The sequence below is a fragment of the Cydia splendana genome, chromosome 18 (genome assembly GCF_910591565.1).
Source record: "Cydia splendana chromosome 18, ilCydSple1.2, whole genome shotgun sequence".
Classification (NCBI taxonomy): Eukaryota; Metazoa; Arthropoda; class Insecta; order Lepidoptera; family Tortricidae; genus Cydia; species Cydia splendana.
In genome coordinates, this window is record NC_085977.1 from 9,029,108 (window position 1) to 9,048,452 (window position 19,345).

At 36.5% G+C, this 19,345-nt stretch overlaps 2 protein-coding genes across 3 annotated transcripts in view; one reads left to right on the forward strand and one right to left on the reverse strand.

Moving 5' to 3' along the window:
* The window catches only part of LOC134799522 (AF4/FMR2 family member lilli), a 287,646-nt gene that overhangs the window by 172,169 nt on the left and 96,132 nt on the right, over positions 1-19,345 (forward strand). For both annotated transcript variants that reach the window (XM_063771941.1, XM_063771942.1), the window contains exon 3: positions 12,557-12,782. In XM_063771941.1, the coding sequence (XP_063628011.1) occupies positions 12,557-12,782 (226 nt within the window). The remainder of the gene's footprint in view (positions 1-12,556; positions 12,783-19,345) is intronic.
* LOC134799545 (CAAX prenyl protease 2) overlaps positions 1-19,345 on the reverse strand; it is a 271,391-nt gene that overhangs the window by 99,122 nt on the left and 152,924 nt on the right. The gene's annotated exons all lie outside the window — the stretch shown is intronic.

Consider the following 19,345-nt stretch of genomic DNA (forward strand, 5'->3'; position numbering starts at 1 on the left):
GTTATGCCATACCTTGTCGTTATACCAGTAATATGTAGAAACAAATTAAATTAAAAATTTACGGAGCACTCGGGACGGCTCGGTCGGATAAGAGAGGGCGATGCATAAATCCGGCATTATCACCCAGACCCGTCAGGAGGGCAGTTTGATTCAATTCCTAGTTTGGATTTACAACTGAAGGCCTTAGAGTTACCCGGAGGTGTCAAAATTTGGTAAATTTGTTATCATTCGCACGTGCGTCTCGCTCGCTCCAATACAATACAAAACATGTAGGAACAGGCACGAGAATGGTACAAAATGACATAATTTTGATATCAATATATAAGTTCGAATTGGCCTCCCGGAATATTTGTGCAAGTGCGATGTTATCATGTGTACCTATATCTACATGGCTCAATAAAACTATTTTGTCGGTTAACAAACACACAATATGGAACGCAACACAATCGACTGACATATTATTATTATACTGATCTTACGTAAGGTGCAGGGGGGCAAATTAGACTGCGGGGTAATTTAAACTAATCGAAATATCTTCCATGTTTTACATTAATAACTAGAGTCACACACAACACTCTTTCGCTATCGACATATATATATGCCATATGGCATAGAGTGCCAGTTAATAATGTAAAACATGGAAGGTATTTCGATTAGTGTAAATTACCCCGCAGTCTAAATTGCCCCCCCTGCACCTTATTGTATTTAGCCTTGTGCTAGCCAACGAACTACATAGTAGAAATAGTCAATAAAAACGATATTTATACTTACCTATTTCATATATTATATTATAAAACAACCATATTATCGGTTATAGCCAAGGTTTCTTAAAGTGGGGTCCACGGAGCCCTTGCAGTTACCTACTGTAAACATACTTATTAGGAAATCTTGTAGTAAACTTGACGTAATGAAACTTATAATAAAAGTAAATATTAAAATATAAATACGGGTTTTTTTTTAATTTCCTAAAATATGTTTTGACTGGGGTCCGTGGAATTGTTAAAATTGTGAAAATGGTCCGTAACTGCAAAAACTGCAAAAACTAGTTTACCCTCTTGGTTGGAAGGTAAGATGGCAAGCGCTTTCGTAAAAACTAGCGCCTACGCCAATTCTTGGGATTAGTTGCCAAGTGGACCCCGGACTCCCATGAGCCGTGGCAAAATGCCGGGACAACGCGAGGAAGATGATGAGCTATAGACCATAGTACTTATATTACTTTGGACTTATAATAACCCAGCGCGGCATAAACTTATGATCTGCAGGAAAATATCAGCCATTAGAATGGGCACCTCGAGAAAAACATCATTTCGGCGGCGCGTGAATCACGGGAACAATGCCCGCGACAGTTATGGCGGCGTTTCTTTGAGTTATTGTGTTACATTCCACACTCAAATTTGCCATGATTTACCATTTGTTTTTTTTTATAGAAATCCGGTGTTTTGAATACGATCGTTATGATTGATAACTATGTCTAAGATTTGTATGTACCTAAGTAGGTATATAGTAAATAATATGTAGATATTGACTTGTTTCCCGAAGTTTGCACCGATAACATTGAGCAAAAATAAGAAGACCAATGTTTTTGGTTTGATCTTTTCGTGGTAATGGAGCTTGTTAGGGCATACTGAAAATTCCTGGACTGGCCACTTAGAAAAAATAAGTCGTCTCATATATCAGAATCCAGAAACTTTCAGTATGGCCCACGTATTACTAATTTCACCTACCAAAATTTCAATAAAAAAATTTTTGGTTAAGTTTTTTTTTCGTCCTTGATCTAGACTCGGTAATCATTCCGTTAGTCAGTGAAATAAATAATCAACACCAAAAAAATTAGACAAGCGAGCAATTTAGCGTGAAATTCCGTTCGCACGGGCCATTTAACCCAATTTTGAACCATTATTGTATCCAACGATCAAATCCTTATTATGGATTTCCTTCATATTAAAGGTTTGCTTAACATAAATAAAATAATATAACCACCTATCGTATGAACATTATGGCATTTGAATAAATGAGCAACGCCTGCATCTATTATTGGTAAGCTCTAAAGCTTACTGTAATACAAAATCAATACAGTAAGCTTCAATTAATCGGCACGCAAAGCCACTGCGGGCGAAACCGGCGGTTGGTCGCGTGTGCTATGCTAGCTTAGATACATTTACCTATTATGCGGTTCTTTGGTTAATGTAATCATAGGTAGGTAGGTAAGGTGGTGGTACTAGTGCTCGACATGCTAATGCCCAATAGATGTCACCTCCGTCACCTCTATTGACAATAACTTAAGTTTCAAGATGATATGTACTGGGACCGCGTCGAGCACCAGTAGGACCTTACGTACATTTTGTTCGACTTATTTTTTACTTAGTCTTTTGTTATTTTTTTTTTATTCAGGGTTGAAAAGGTTTATTTACTTATATGTGGTGTGTGGTAATTGTACAGTCAGATGCAAAGATTGTTGAGACCAATGCAAACATATACTCACAGTCCGCAAGTAACGCTTTCATTGACCGATTCTTTATATTCCTCCCCGCCAAATACCGCAGTAAGATCTCGCCCATTCAACTACGTATACCTATTATTTCTCGGGGCTCCATCAAAAATACATGCTGGAAAATAAAGTAACGTACAATATTAACATCATACTATTACTATTACTGCGGAGTAATACAAAATCGATACTGTAGGCTTCCAATTAATCAGAAATACAGGTTCAATTTTTTGTGTTGTACTACAAGCTTTTACGCAGTAAATAATTCCGGGTATTGTTTTATGTATTTTGTGTTTTATGAACGAAATAGGTTTATTTGTCCTTCGTTTATACCTATTTATAATTGTATCATTGGACTAAAGAGCTTTTAAATGTAGGTAGGTAGTTTTATTTTAGTGAACTACGAGTACCTACTTGTTATATTAATGTTTGGAAAGAAACAATAAGATGTAGTTTAGGTTTAGGCGTGTTTTATTTTTATTAATTTAGGATATTATAATTTAGTTACGTTTAGTTTATATTTTTATACAATATTTATTTTTATATTAAGGTGCGTTCGTACGTTCTCATAAGCAAAGAGAATATAACTAAGTTGTAATTTTTTTATAATTATTATAATCACAAGATGTAGCTAACATCCAGTGTTAACGATTCAATGATTATCATACATAGGTACTGGTTTTTCTGACAACTTTTGACAATTTTACTTTCTTATACCTACATTGACTGTATCTAGTAGCTCTGAGGCATTTCTAACATGGACAATACGTAATGTATATAATAACTTATTGTACTCATCTACTGTTATCTGTCATTTATACATTCATGAACACTAATATAAGAACATTACAATAATAGTTTTGAAGAAAAGTCTATACTGTATTGTCTATTCCTCATAACAGCACTTGTGCTTTAAAATCGCTAAAACAATACTGCTAATGGCTACTAACTTAACAAAATCAGAATCAGTACAGTGTTTTTTTTAATGTATTTTTTATTTACTTACTTGGAAAATACCCAATATGAGGGGGAGATGGGGCGCAATTTGAAAGTTTTAGAAACTAGTCAAGTGAGTTCTCATTATTATTATATTAGGTATGTAAATGGACATTTTATAATATCTTATGGTTATATGCCATTCTCTCTATTTATTGAAATTTGCCTATTATTGACTTTTCATTGACTTTTATTTACCGACGTAAATCAAATGGACGTAAAGCAAATGTAACCAAAATCAATCACAGACCCCCCATATCGATCAATAAGCGACCACAAATTAACCTTCTGGCTGTTTGTGCGTTACCTAATATCTAATAAATTACCAGCAGATATGCGTATTACGTATGTACATGATATATGCGGTTGCTATGGGCGCTTTGATTGACGAGTTTGATAATCAGCGCTTCACGGAAAGGAGAGAATTGGGAGAGCAAGTTTGCGTGAAGATAGTTTTGTTATAGGTATGTATACAATATATAATAGAATACACATTACACACACATATATATTTTGTGTTGTGTTCATTTATGTGTCTAAATATATTTATCAGCATTGCTCCGGTTTAAAAATATGGGCAGAATCACATTTACATTTATATTTCGTTACCATCCCACATTTTTTTCATATCAGTTTTTACCGAACAGTTGAAACTTATCGTGGGTAGGTTATAAATATATATATACTGTTTTAAGTCAATGTTTGAAACATTTGATTACATCATTATCATAAAAATACAGATTAACAAATTAAAAATAGATTTACGTAGGTAACTTTCATTGATTTTTTTATACTTCATTTTAATCAAAACATATCGGAAGCTCTTGTTTGTTTCATACCAACACATATACATTAGGTTAAATAAGTATCATATTTTTTTTTACTATATTGGTGAAATTCTAAAGGTCAAAATATTGAATAATTATAATGAATTGTAATAAAAATGTTATTTTATTTCATAACTTATAAATCACTTTAACAAGTAGTAAGTAGCTTCCTTTGTAGTAGAGATACACTGCCCTATTCGAACTCATAGTCGAACTCGAAAGATACGTCAATTAATAGATCTAGAAACGATATAAATTATATGTGTCAGTGTTAAAGTGACGTTTTTGTTTGAAGAAACGTCACATTTGACACTGACATATCTAATCCATATCGTTTCTAGATCTATTAACTGACGTATCTTAAAGTTCGAATTCGGCCGAAAGTTACTAAACTTGTCGTATTTTATCAACATAATAAGTGTAACCAAATAAGCGGGAAAATAAAAATAAAAGGTTTTCTTGAACCACCCTAATTCACACCTAATAATAAGACCTCCAACTGACTGCACCACAGTAGGTATTGTAACTATATCGACGATATCCAGATATGCAGCCGTATTCGAACAATGAGATACGTCAAATACATAATGAGGTTTCTTCAAACAAAAACGTCACTTTTGACACTTGTTTGACACTGACATAACCAATCCATATCGTTTCAATATCTAGTATTTGACGTATCTCATTGTTCGAATACGGCTGATACTTGGAAATGCACCTTGAGAGCTGTAAGCTGCAAGGGATACGCTCACTCGGCTTACAATTCCACATACACGTTTTACTGCCCATAAAAAATATCTGCGTGCTTTTTATGCCCAGATGAGGATTTTAACGATTCATTTTTCTCACAGATCTATTTACGACGCGTAAACCCGGGAAAATAAATATAAGTTCATTCGTAAAAGTTTTCCTCAAATTCAATTTCAATTGGAGATTTACTTGAGACGAATTATTTTGTAAGGCTCCTTTGTAACCCGAACGTTCTTAACAGAAGGGTTTCATCCCACAGAAATTAGTTTTTAAAATTAAAGAATTTGAAAAGGTTTTTCACTCTGCCTTAAATTAAATGTCAAATCGGTTACAGTTTGAGGACGATAGAATTATTACTCGAAACGAGTAAATAATACCTAATGGTGTTATCAACCTTATTTTTTTTAAATAACAATATACGCTATGGAAATTTCTATTACCTACCTAGATTTATAAATAGATACGGAAAAAGGACTATCTTACAAATAATTCCGGAGTAGTTTCCACGTTCCCAATGGTGTTGAAGTAGCTTTGGGCTCCGCACTGTAATTAGGAAGTGAAGTGATGATTAGTGCACAATTACAGGCCTGTTCAGTCCCGCGGGCCTGATTACAGGCCGATTATCCCCGGCTGACCGTAAATAAACAGATACCGACACGAATTGTGGCGCCAGAGCCGTAACGTGTCGGCCTTTTCGGACAAACTCCCATCATTGCCATATTCAAAATACTAAGGTCAGGTAACTAACGTTAATATTCATTAGAGTGCCTAACTATGGCATATGTAATCGTTCCCGTTGGTGCAGGATTGGTACTTACATAATTTTAGGAAGTGGATTTGATATATGATAAATTTGTTGTCAACAATGGTTGAAGTCACAAGATGATTACTTAATACTCGTAGATACCATGACCTTTAAAATGTTATAAGAAGTAAACTATTAACATTACTTTCATGAAAGTATTGAATATAGAAATTTGATATTGGCTGATTTGGCTGCGATCATAGACAGCGCTTTAGTTTTTATGTTTAGTTCCTAAACTGGCCATGTGTCGCTTGTAGTACGATGGTAGACGTTCGGTCGCTCACGTTTACTTACCGGTGTTGTTCGATTTAATATATGCATTATATACGAAAGTCTTCTTGTTTTTCTCATATCGCCAAGTGGTTATGGGCCCAGAAAGAATTCGTGAAAAAAGCATACCCACCTACCTACTTAATTTTCAGCAATTTATTTATATTATACTGTAGAGGTATAAGTTCTCTTCAATTAAGATTAAAAAAAAATACTTTATATACTTACCATACTTAGTAGTCAACTTTGATTTCTTAGGTTTATTTACACATTCACGTCTAATAATTAGGTCAACAATAAACTTTCTGAAAACCCAAATGTTTAGTTTTTGAACTTACATTCGTAAAAGGATTTAGGTAGTTACTTAAGTAGATTAAGTAGTAATGGCCTTGCAAAACCATGAGTTAATCCCAATGATTTGGTCTCACGAGGGCCGTGCTCTGATTAGTTACTTATTGCGATCTCTGTAATTAATAGAATGCGCTCCGCACTAGTCCCCGCAACTCTTGTTAGCTCCAATTTAACACTTTCACTGTTCACAACACGCTAAGCGGGAAAGTGCCACGGAACGAGGGTATGTACTAAATGACAGTACAATGTCGACCCGGCATTCGAGTTAACTTCATCCTTTATTTAAGTTTCTACACTATTTTCAGTAATTTCGCCTTAGTAGCGATTGTCGAGAGCACTGTTAAATTTAGGTACTTTGTCATAGTGAAATTCCTACGTAAATTTAATGAAATTGACTAATTTAATTTTGAAATAATACTATTGAAACGGATTATATCGCGTCTATTGAATTCATACTACATCCCGAAGTTTCGAACCCCAGCGTTCGTGGTCAACGGGTGACTGAGGAAAAATGCAAAACCTACCCACTTACAAAATGAACCATCCTAAACTATAAATTTTAAAGCCAGTTATACATGCAAAATATTCATAAAGCTAGTTCTACATTACAACTATTTTAAAATAAAGATAAAGATACGCGATAATTTAATCTTGTTGAACTTTTTAGCTTACCTTGTGAAATATTCCCACCGTGGACCGCTAATATTTCTGCCCCGCGACAGGTATAGTAATATACTTATCAAAAGAAATCATTGCCTTGACAACACGCTCGCTTGCCTTCTTCAAACCAAAATGAGTCCTTAGTGCAGTCCCTGCCGTGAGCGCGGATTGCCACTTGAAAGGGAAATATCATCGCCTACCCGAATGGGGTCAAGAGCGCAAACTAATCTCTCTCGAGTCATGCGATGTGCGATCGTACGATGCTCGTTTGTTCATATCACGTGTTATGGCGGAGTATTATGGAAGGTATTGCGTGACTGATTGTGATAATAAGTCCTTTGTTGTTAGGCTTGCCACAAACGCAAATTGAGCGAGCGGTGCTCGAAAACAGCTAGCGTAAAGTGGCAGACTACCTAAATGCGAACCCTGTCTAAAACGTTTCTACTGATACCGACATAGCTCTCAGTCATCGTTCCATTTCTGGAATATGTGGCATTATTCCAAGGTTTAAAATATATCTACCGGAATTTTACTATTACCTATATTCAGTTATTTACATTTAACTAGGAAAACGGGAATATTGTTAAACGTGCCACAAATGTATCGTTAAATACCTCTAAATACATCTAATTGCTAGTTACTTAAGTACCCTCCTCGTATTTCATAAAATGAATAAATATTTTAAGAAAGTGCTCCATCCCGGAACCGCGTGAATGATTACGAGGATGTATTGTTTAACACATTCAGCGTCAGAGCGTGCTACGCGCTACGAGGGTAGCCGATAACATGTGAAAACTCGTATGTAGCGAAAGGCGACTACGGACTGAGCGCCCGCCTGGCGGGTTGCTGGCAGTGAATGCGTTAAATGGCTGTCTTTCTCGATGCGCATCGCCACAGGCTAACCAGTTTATTAAGCAGTCTTCAACCACATTGTTATTAATGTTAAAGGAAAAATGTGATCTTGTTCTAGTTCTACTGAAGCGGTGCTCGGTAAGTCATAAGAAAATATAAATCCTAAGCGTAACAATGCGTGCACCCGTTGTCACGGTGTAGAAGCGACCAAAAGCCTGAACCCCCTTATAGCGGTCGTCAAAGCGTGGTAACGAGCATCGTGGCAGTGCGTGACGCGGGCATAACCGAGCGTAATGACTATCATGTTTGGGCTAAAGTGGCTAATGAGGGTAGGTTTTGATAACGACAAGGCTTCGTTGCGAGATTAATCACTCTAGAAGGTAGGTTGTTATTGTTTTTTTCACGTTCGAATTACCTCCTCTTTATATTTCTTTCCAGTTTATTATGTAAAATATATAGTTTTTAACCGACTTCAATTTCATAGAAGGAGAAGGTTCTGTATTCGGTTATGCTAAGTTTTTTTTTTAACAGTCAAGAACCCTATTGGGCTTAAACCTTATTGTCCCTATTGTGCGTATTCTGTTTTTTGTTTTTGTTTTTTTGCGACACTAAACAACTTTTTTTAGGCTTATTATTATCAGAGAATACAATAATTAAGGACATGGGATTAGTTGTCAAGCGGACCCCAGGCTCCCATGAGCCGTGGCAAAATGCCGGGATAACGCGAGGAAGAAGAAGACAATAATTAAGGACATATACATAGGTATATTATCTGCAGTCCGCGTTCAAAAGTATTGGCCACAATCTTATTGTTCTGTATAGGGAGAGATGTATTAGCCCAGAGAGTATAGTGTGTGAGAGAGAGTATAGTGTGTTCAATATATATGAAGACGTATCATTTTTTGTTAAGCTTTTAGAAAATAGAAGCTACTTTTGACGCATAGTCTGATCCGCTACTTTTGATGTTGACTGTACTACGCTGCGCTGCAAAAAAGCGGTATTCAAACTTTATAACGTACGTATTTGAGTGAATTGCAAAAAAATTGTACGTAATTAAGCGCTGTGATTTGTGTTACGAAAATTAAATATGTAAATTGTATTGTATTGTATTTATTGTACTTAATTCGTACACATATAAGTCTATAGCATACGCTAACACACTTTCATGCATCTAACTTAAATATAAATGACTTAACTGTGGTAACACAATGGAATCAATTAACTTTAGACTAAAATAATTACAGTTGCTTAACTATGTACAATTTTTTTGCAATTCACTCATTTACGAGCGAGACGCGAGACCATATTACGCCCAAATGACATGAAATTAACATCAATATATAAGTTTGTCGCTGCCGTCTGAGTCCTGGGACTCGAAAATACATATAATTCGCAAAAACATGCAATGTAAAAAAATTCAAAAAACTTATCAAAATCAGTGTCTTAACAATGTATAATTTAATAAACATATTCCACCGTTGGTACCTACTTGGCAGAATAATCCTTCACTTCCAGTTGCCGACTCTAATGAATCGGCTTATACGACGTTCCTTGCAGCGCCGGTTTCAGTTTTCCTTTTCACATATGTTTGTTTTGGTATAATTATACTTTTTAGTGAACAAGCAACAATGCACGCGACGCGAAACACATCGTATTTCTTCGCAGGAATTATTTTGTAACATACTGAGAAATCGTATTTCGTTGTTTAGCAATACTAATAGTACCTATTGTTTCCATTGTGAATTGCATTTGCCTCGTTACCTGGGATGGAGTTTAAGCCTTAGATTCATTTCGACGCGACGCAATGATTCACGTTCCATTAAATGTCTATTTCACATACCTTTGTGTGTGAGTTGAATATGCTAATAATAATTCATGCTTTTGTAGCGGTTGGCTACAAACGCACCGTTAAAAACTTTCCTAGCACTCATATTAGATGTGAGTTTAATTGGTACATACACGGAAATTCTGATTTAGTAATTAACAACCCAGCTTTTTGCTTGCAACCCGGTTTACACTGCAAGTTATTGTTGGTAATGTTGCAACGCATTCTGGAAAGGATTTACAGCGAGCTGCAAAAGTTGCATGGAAACATTAGGAATGAATTCATACCATAAAGTGGTCATGCAATTTTTCGTTTCGATTTTTCGATAATGTACCTACAGTCAAAGAATTTAATTTCCGACCCATTTAGTAAATTGTCACAGTGACCAATATGAAAGTCGCTAGAGAGCTCATACTTTTGTCACTGTGACAAGGTACAAAATGGGTCGGATATTAAGTTATCTTACTTATTAATTAAGACTGTACTTACCATACCATACCGATTAAAGGGCATTTAAAGAACATGGGTTACTTTTTTTCTCTTTTTTTTTACGATGTGGTAATGCTGTGACGCATGCCCCCTGTAACCTGGGAGGCGTCGGGGGTTATGTGGGACTCCCATCCCCCATTCCTTTTTCTTAGTGAGAAAAGGGGGAGACGTCCTACCCACTAAACCCACATCGGCTTTACCCGCATTGCCGTATGGGAGACATCATGGGATCGCGAACATTCTGCCATGACGCCCCGAAACATGAGTTACCTTACCTACCGCTACCGTTTATTTTTGTAAATTTGATTTTATAACGGTAGTGTAACACATAGATGTATAGGAAACAACCCTATTTTTTTTGAGTGATTAATTTTTCAGTCTCTATTTACGATACGAATTTAAAAACTATACTTACTAGTGTGGCTCAGCGACACAAAGTACGTGCGAATTTAGATATTAGGTCAAATAATTTAATCATAATCCCTCAACTAATTAAAATTTTCATCCAATGTTAAGTAAAGCAGCAATTGGGCTGTAAATCTACCTGGCATTAGGGCCCGATCCCACCGCCCGGCAGGTAACGCAGCGTTGATCACACAGCGATTATCCCTCGTTGACTGGTAATCGCCTAAATACGACTGGTAATCACTGCTTGGAGGTCCAAGTCTTCAGTGTTATTAATGTGGTTACCTTGTTACTATGTATGATGATAAATAACTAACTTTAAACTAATTACATGTCGGTTGCATGTTACAAACATTCTACGCATTCTTTTAGGTATACACACTCTCCTAACACACTAAATATGTTGCTCATTACTCCAAAATTTTACGGGTTCTAAAATCACATCTTGATTTTTTTATATCAGTTAGAACAAAAGCCATTTACTTTAAAAAATAAAATCCATTTGCTTTTTTAAAAGCGCATAGACAAATATATTAGATAAGTAGGTATTTAAAAAAAATCATAGCATGCGAAAAACTTTCACATCATATAATATACTTAACACACTAAACAATAAACATTTGACTGAAACAATTTCAGCACCATTAAATCCATTATCGCTGCGCCTAACAATATTCCTTAATTGTGCCATTACCGTGCTAACGTTGTGGCAAATAAATAGTTGCTTGCAAGTAATTATCGAAGGCTTTGTCGAGCGTCGAGCCCTCGACTTAGGTACATTATAACGCGATTAAATCAGCCCAGGGCGCTCCCTAATGGAATATTGTTAACTAGCGAACGATGACAGATTGCATCGTTTTTGTTCTACCTAAGTATATTACATTATTTCTAAGATCTGAGCGCAGATGCAGAAGCTAACTCGTTTAGTAAAAGCAATTAGCTTAATTAAATCTGTGATCGTAGATAGGTCTTGGTGAAATAATTAGTGGAGTTCTACAGAGGCAAATTTATTTATTCATTTCATTTATTTTAAATATTACGTAATAGGCTAGGGCTTAAAAAAGCAACGTTTGTTTGAATACCTTAAACAGAACTACTTTTTTACAAAATCGAAATGAACTCTAAATTGAATTGAGAGTTTTTAAAGTGCATTTTATTTTAATTTCAGTATAATTATGTTTTAGTAATGGAACAAAACAAGACTGTATAACAAAGACTGCAAACACTTACTTGTATCGTTATTTTACAAATACATTTCTCACTCAAATTTTTTTTGGATAGGTACTTAATTTATGACACATAAAATACATACAAACAAATTAAGAGGTAGACATATTTAAGCGCCTCTAAGGCCTTGACATTAAGGTCGTATAAATATATTTTTGGAACGCATTGACGTATAAGTAATATCTAAGGACGGGCCTTACGGACACTAAAATGGTACTAGTTCAGCGGTGTCACTTACGATTTCGAGCCAATGGTGCAGTCTAACGCAACTAGTTGCGACCAATCGCGCGCGTGTTGCGAACTCATCAACCAATCGCGTTGTAGCGGTGTCACACCGCTGTACTGGCCCCATTCATGTCCCATTATCATTGCCCGTAAGGCCAGTCCTTAGATATTATACGTCAATGTTGGAACGATGGCTTGTAAAGATGTTTTTGAACTCGACCGGACAAGGAACGCACGCTGCGAGCGTGCACGTTGAAAGCTGACGCCCGACCGCGATACATTTGTTTTAACCAATGCATGGCGGTCGGCATCATCGTCGAGCGTCGACGCTCGGAGCGTGCGTTCCATAGCCAAGGCGTAAGCTTTACCCCAATGATTGTCTGCAGGTGGCAACCACGCGGCTGCCGCTGCCGACGTTCTCGCCGCGCGCGGTGCTGATGTACAGCGCCGCGGTGGGCGGCGAGGGCGCGGTGGCGCTGCAGCTGCGCGAGGCGGCCCCCGGCGAGCTGGAGGGCGCCCGGCTCAGCCTGCACGACGACCGGCTCGCCATAGCCTGCCACGAGCCGGAGCTTCTCGCCGACCTTCTGCATGCGACTGGTGCGGCTGATATAGGTAAGTTTTATAAGCCCATTTATGCGGCCATTTCTAATGTGGTATCTTTCATAGTGCACTTAAGAGAAGTGGATCTGTCCATAAAAAAGTGACGCGATTTCATTGATCGTGAGTGTAGTTTCAACACATTAACCGATATTTATTCAACCGTCCGACCACTACGCTGGCCTCCATGCCTCGTTTCAGTTTTTGAAAATAATCTTTATTATATTAATTTTTCCTTTTCTTAAAATGTATTTCACATTTATATAAATCAACCCAATCCCAATACACAAAACGATGATTTAAATAGTTATTATATTTTAGAATGTATTTAATCCCGATAAGTATACGATAGTCATAGGTTTACAAAACTACCTACTTATTAACTAACCTTTCACGTAACCGAAACAGAAAACTAATTTAGCTAAGTTTGAAAAGGTCTAGCGGACCTTTATATTGTAAACCTTAAAATAAAAGTAAACATCCGAAGCCCAACAAAGCCTCCTGAGCCTGCTCCATTATATTTTTATCTTCAGAAGCCTACAACTGTGAAATTGCGCATAGTAGTTTCTTTTATGGCGAAGGCGCGAGGCAGATAGGCAGTTCCTCCGGGGCCGGGCTAAATGGTGTATGAACGGTTTTAAACCCTTTGTATACTCGATGGAGATGGTATTTCTTGAGTAAGATTAGGTAAAAATTTGATTGTTTGTGTGGAACAACACATTGGTATAAAAATATGTATTATTATTATAATAATGATTTTGATTAGCATTCATTTGAGAACAAAGTTATTATTATTATACACTACTTTTTCTTTGTAGGTTTTTGCTAAAGTGCGTGCATGCATATAATATTCATATACTTTTTTATGCATTGTATACATCGATTTCAATGTTACTGGAAATTGGTAATTAGCGCTTATAAATATATTCTATACCTACATAATGTATAAATAAGAACTTTGATAACACAGTGAATTATATACGCTGAATGAATAAGCACACAAAAGTGTTTCAGACAAGTTCCAATTGCAGTATTCATGAAAAGTATAGCCAATAGTCGCACTCTGGCGTCACTTCCGCGCTCTCCTTATTTTATTTGAATACCAGGACGAATCATAAGAGGTATTCTGCGACACGGTTGCCAGATAATAGACAAAATCGCAGTAGGTACGCCAATAACTACGTGATTGCTTTTAATGTTCGATGGCTCGTTATCGTAAGGAATAGAGATATTTTATTTGCTTTAGCATAATGAATATGGAATATGTCCTTTATAAAATCATATTCGACTACAATTTATAGTTCTGTATTTATAACCCAAAAAGTGGCAATTGGAACCCTATTGCTAAGTTTATGCTGTTCGCCAGTATATACCTATCTCTATAACTTTTAGACATTCTAACCTCAACTTTTTATGATAATAAAGAAAAATATACTGCATGACACCAAATAATTGATACCGGTCAAGCATGAGTCAAACGGTAGGAAATAATCAAACTGAAATTAAAAACAAACAGCCTACAATCATATGTACCTAACGCAAAACCCTTACTTGCGCATGTGACCGTTTTCTGCCATACAGTCAGCAAATTTATTAGCTAAGCATCCTTTTGACATTGGAAATGTCTTTTCGTTCGCTCCAGTATAGGGTCCGATTTCACGAAAAAGTGCGATCCCCTTATATCTCGGAAAGTTGTGAAGATATGATATTAAAAAATAGGCTCAAAAGACGCATAATCACGAGAGCTGTAAGGTGCAAAAATAATTATTCGAGAACTTCAAAAACGAAAAAAGTTATGGTCGAAATAGTGAAAATAAAATTAAATTTTTTCCGAATTTTTAATTTTGGTGCTCGATAATTTGGAAACGAAGAATGATATCAAAAATTTGAGAAAAACGGCTCTGGACAATTTAATTAGCTACAATTTGAGCCTAAAACAAAGACGATCGGGTTAAGGGTTTGCCCTGTAGCCTAACCTTAAAATAGTCAAAAAGTCAGAACGCACTATTCGACAATCTATGCATTCTTGTGGTGGTGGAAATAGAAATAGAGATAGAGGTAGAGGTAGAGGTAGAGGTAGAAATAGAGGTAGAGGTAGAGGTAGAGGTAGAGGTAGAGGTAGAGGTAGAGGTAGAGGTAGAGGTAGAGGTAGAGGTAGAGGTAGAGGTAGAGGTAGAGGTAGAGGTAGAGGTAGAGGTAGAGGTAGAGGTAGAGGTAGAGGTAGAGGTAGAGGTAGAGGTAGAGGTAGAGGTAGAGGTAGAGGTAGAGGTAGAGGTAGAGGTAGAGGTAGAGGTAGAGGTAGAGGTAGAGGTAGAGGTAGAGGTAGAGGTAGAGGTAGAGGTAGAGGTAGAGGTAGAGGTAGAGGTAGAGGTAGAGGTAGAGGTAGAGGTAGAGGTAGAGGTAGAGGTAGAGGTAGAGGTAGAGGTAGAGGTAGAGGTAGAGGTAGAGATAGATATAGATATATAATTTTATTCGTGAGCACAAACACAAAATAAAAACTTATACAGAAACATAAAAAAGAAAAAGTGCCACGAAATGGTCTCACCTCAGCATGTTGCTGGCGGCAGCTAGCAGATAGCTGATGCTGAACCCTGGCAGTACCTAGTGGAGCTCGGGTTTAATACAACATAAGCACACGCTGTTTTGGTCATCGGACTCGTCTCGATGAGCACTTAGGAGAGTAGTACCCAAGATAGAGCTGATGTTGAACCCTGGCTGTACCTAAAGGAACTCAGGTTTGTTGCAACATAGGCACACGCTGTTTTGGTCATCCGACTCGTCTTGATGAGCACTTAGGAGAGTAGTACCCAAGATAGAGCTGATGCTGAACCCTGGTTGTACCTAGCGGAACTCAGGTTTGGTGCAACGTAGGCAAGCGCTGTTTTGGACATCCGATTCGTCATGATGATCACATGGTAGAGCATTACCCAAGATAGCTGATGCTGAACCCTGGTAGTACCTTTTGGAACTCAGGTTTGGTGCAACATAGACAAACGCTGTTATGGTCATCTCTCGTCGCGTCAAACTGCTGTCAAGAAAATTTCATATCTTGCAAGCTTGAGTTTTCATATTTTCTTGTACTTTGAACATTAATTATCCTGCTTATTAATCGAAAAATGAAATATGTACCTATACTTATGCGCCACGGCGACAATTATTCAAACTTCGATACGCGTGTGGAAATTTTGCAATTTGTTTGTTCACATGCGTTATGTCAAGGATACTTGTGTTAATCTAAGAATAAAATAATTATCATTCAACGTTGTAGTTTTATTTTGTAACTTTTTCCTTATCCAGACTTTCTCGTCGCTCAGCGACAATATTTTTTCGAATTCCGTAGATTCATTTCCTATGTGCTCGATAGTCGTGTGAGGCACGAAATCTGTGAATTTTTTTCCTATTCAGTAAATTATTAACTAATCTAAATTAACAGTTAACTAAGTATACCGTGTTACTGAACCTTCACAATATATGTAAATATATCGCCAAAAAATAGAAAAACGCATCAGCCGAATAAAAGTTAGTCAATAAATAAAATGACGAGTATCGTAATAGTCCCACTGCAGTTTTTGCCATAACAGCCCGGACGTTGTCGAGTATTTTGAAATTCAAATATCGAATTTTGCATTCGAAACTGCCTCCAAGCCTCGCTGGGGATGGACATCGCCATCGCAGACATTTAGATATAGTGATTTCCCTTCTACAAACTCGGTCTTCCATCAAACTTTATGCTTGGGTTCACAAAGTTTTCAACCCGAAATGTATCTATGCTGCATTTGCCATGTAACGTATGTTCCGTTCACGTTCTGTGTATTTAACCGTGATCGTTACTGACAAATTCGTCGAAATCTTGAATCTTGAGTTCGTCGAATGATTGTGATATCGCTTTAGCCTACTGAGTTGTGGCTGACATGATTAATTACAAAACTATAGATCGTATGATTTAAATGCACCAAGTGAAACTCAGCGATTATTTTAATAAATAACTATAATTATATATAATATGTAAATAACTATATTTGCCATTTAATAACATAATCTTGAACTTTAATACATGTCGTCATGTCACGTTTGAGAAGAATTTAGCGGCAAGTCACAAATTCAAACCTGTCGAGTTACGGCCCGATTCGAACTTTAAGATTCGTCAAATATTACGGCTAGATACGATATGGATTAGATATGTCAGTGTCAAAAGTGATGTTTTTGTTTGAAGAAACTTGCTGTTGGGCAGCTACTTGCTGTTGTTGGTTGCATAGTCCCCACACGCTACGCCGTAGCTGGTTTTTTTAAACAGTTACACCGCGTAGCATATCTAATCCAACTACGGTAGAAACAAGCAAATATGTTTATATTATAGTCAGATGTATTCGAACAATGAGATACGTCAAATACTAGAATATCGTTTCAATATCTAGTGAAACGATATGGATCGGATATGTCACTGTCAAAGAAGTGTCGAAAGTAAAGTTTTTGTTTGAAGAAACGTCACTTTTGACACTTTTTTGACACTGACATATCCGATCCATATCGTTTCAATATCTAGTATTTAACGTATCTCATTGTTCGAATACGGCTGTATGTTACCGTATTGCAGCAGTATCGGGTTCTCGCGCTCACTGATGGCTTGATGAGAACGACGTACTGAGATTGAAATTATATTGGTATCATGTTTGAATATCTACACCTTATTCTTGTGTATTTTGCCCCACCATGTACAACAACCGTAAGTGACATTTTAAAACTTATTTATGTTGTAGCTTTATCCTCGGGCAAATAGTTGCAAGTTCAAACAGATTTGAATGACACATAAAGTTAGTGTTATTAGTAACATAACGTGTATTTTTCTTAACGCAACTACTTGATCCCCTTTAATATTACTCGAGGCCATTTTAGATGGTAATTTCTTTTTATAAAACGGTTATGTATATAATCTGCCATCTGTTCAACAGAGACATTTCTTCAACCAGAAATTTGCCCTGCTTTAAAGTAGTAGACATCTATTTATAACGCTAAGCCGAATAAAAATAATGAAATATGATCCCAACCCGAATTCTTTGAACAAATATTTATCAATGAAATTCTGATCAATGTTTTAAAATTAGGCATCGAAATATTCTTCTCATAGATAAAACAAAAATTTAACCAGCAGCGCTTGGAGAATAACCCAAATATTTATTAAAAATGCAGCTAGTATTTGAGTCGCAGTAGCGGGTCCAGTCAAATTGTTCTTCATTACAATTTGGCCCCCTCGGGTGCCGCTTGCACGGCGCGACGTCAACTTGTCAAAATTCACTTGAAAAGCGCCTCAATCTCGCTTAAAAATGCAAACTCATGCAAACGAGCTTCGAAGGCTCCTTAATTGAATTAGAGGTGCTTAAACGGACGATGTCAATGTCTCTATTTAAATTAAAAGACATAAATGATTTATACAAGTTAGGTATTCATCTATCTCAATCAAATATTGCGTAATAGTTACATACTATGTATGACGAACTTAAAGCATCGAGTCTTCTAAATGTAATAGTACAGTCAAAGAATTTAATTTCCGTACCATTTTGTACCTTGTCTCAGCGACATTCAATATGGAAGTAGCTAGAGACTTCATACTATTGTCACTGTGACAAGGTCTCAATGTACAAATGATACTGAAATTAAATTCCTTGACCGTTAATCTGTTAATGATTTCATTTAAATTTGACATTATAATAATTCTAAATGCATCTCGTTCACGCTTGTATTTCATACGAGCGCAATGCGTAGAGACTTAGAGAGTAATAAATATCATATCATTGTTAAGTTAGTAACAGAAATTAAAAATCTGAATGTTGTTCCAGTGCCTACTTTTGAAATGCATATTTTATTTTATTTTATTTGTGGAAAACTCTTGCAGGCTAAAGGTGGCCACTGACGAGCCTTCCAACAGTCCAAATAGCGTGGCTGCAATCCAATATCGGTCCGTGAATGTCAAAAACGTACAATGTTTAATATTAGGATGCCGTCCATTTGGGTGAATCCATTGTAACGGCATCCATTTGGAAGGCTCGTCAGTGGCCTGCTTTACAGGTAACCCCAAAACGCTACAAGATAATACAAGATTAAATTACCATACAAACAAATATCAACTTACCTAATAAATAAATTAAATAACACAATAATAATTTAGATATAATACACCTGCCAAATTACTGTTTAGGTACATTACATTGGATTGTACATATAACACTTATAAACTTATATGCCTATCACATAATCCGTTTCGGGGATGTAAATATGCCAGAATTCCATTAGCGGTCCCTAGTATTTAAATAACACACGATAAACAAGTTCATTATCCCTTCCGTGTACATTATATAAACTTTTCAGCTGATCTAACCGCACTCACTGAGGATAAACATAATTTAACTCATATTGGTTAGACTATTTGTAGCGATAGTTATCAACTCTTATAGTTATCCGTAATGTGAAAAAAATGTGTCATTGAAGCAAAAATAAAGAGAAAGGGTCTCTATTGCTTCCCAAAAAGTTTTAAGTCATAATGTATTGTTTGTCCGCGTTTTCGTTAGTCATAATTTATTTGG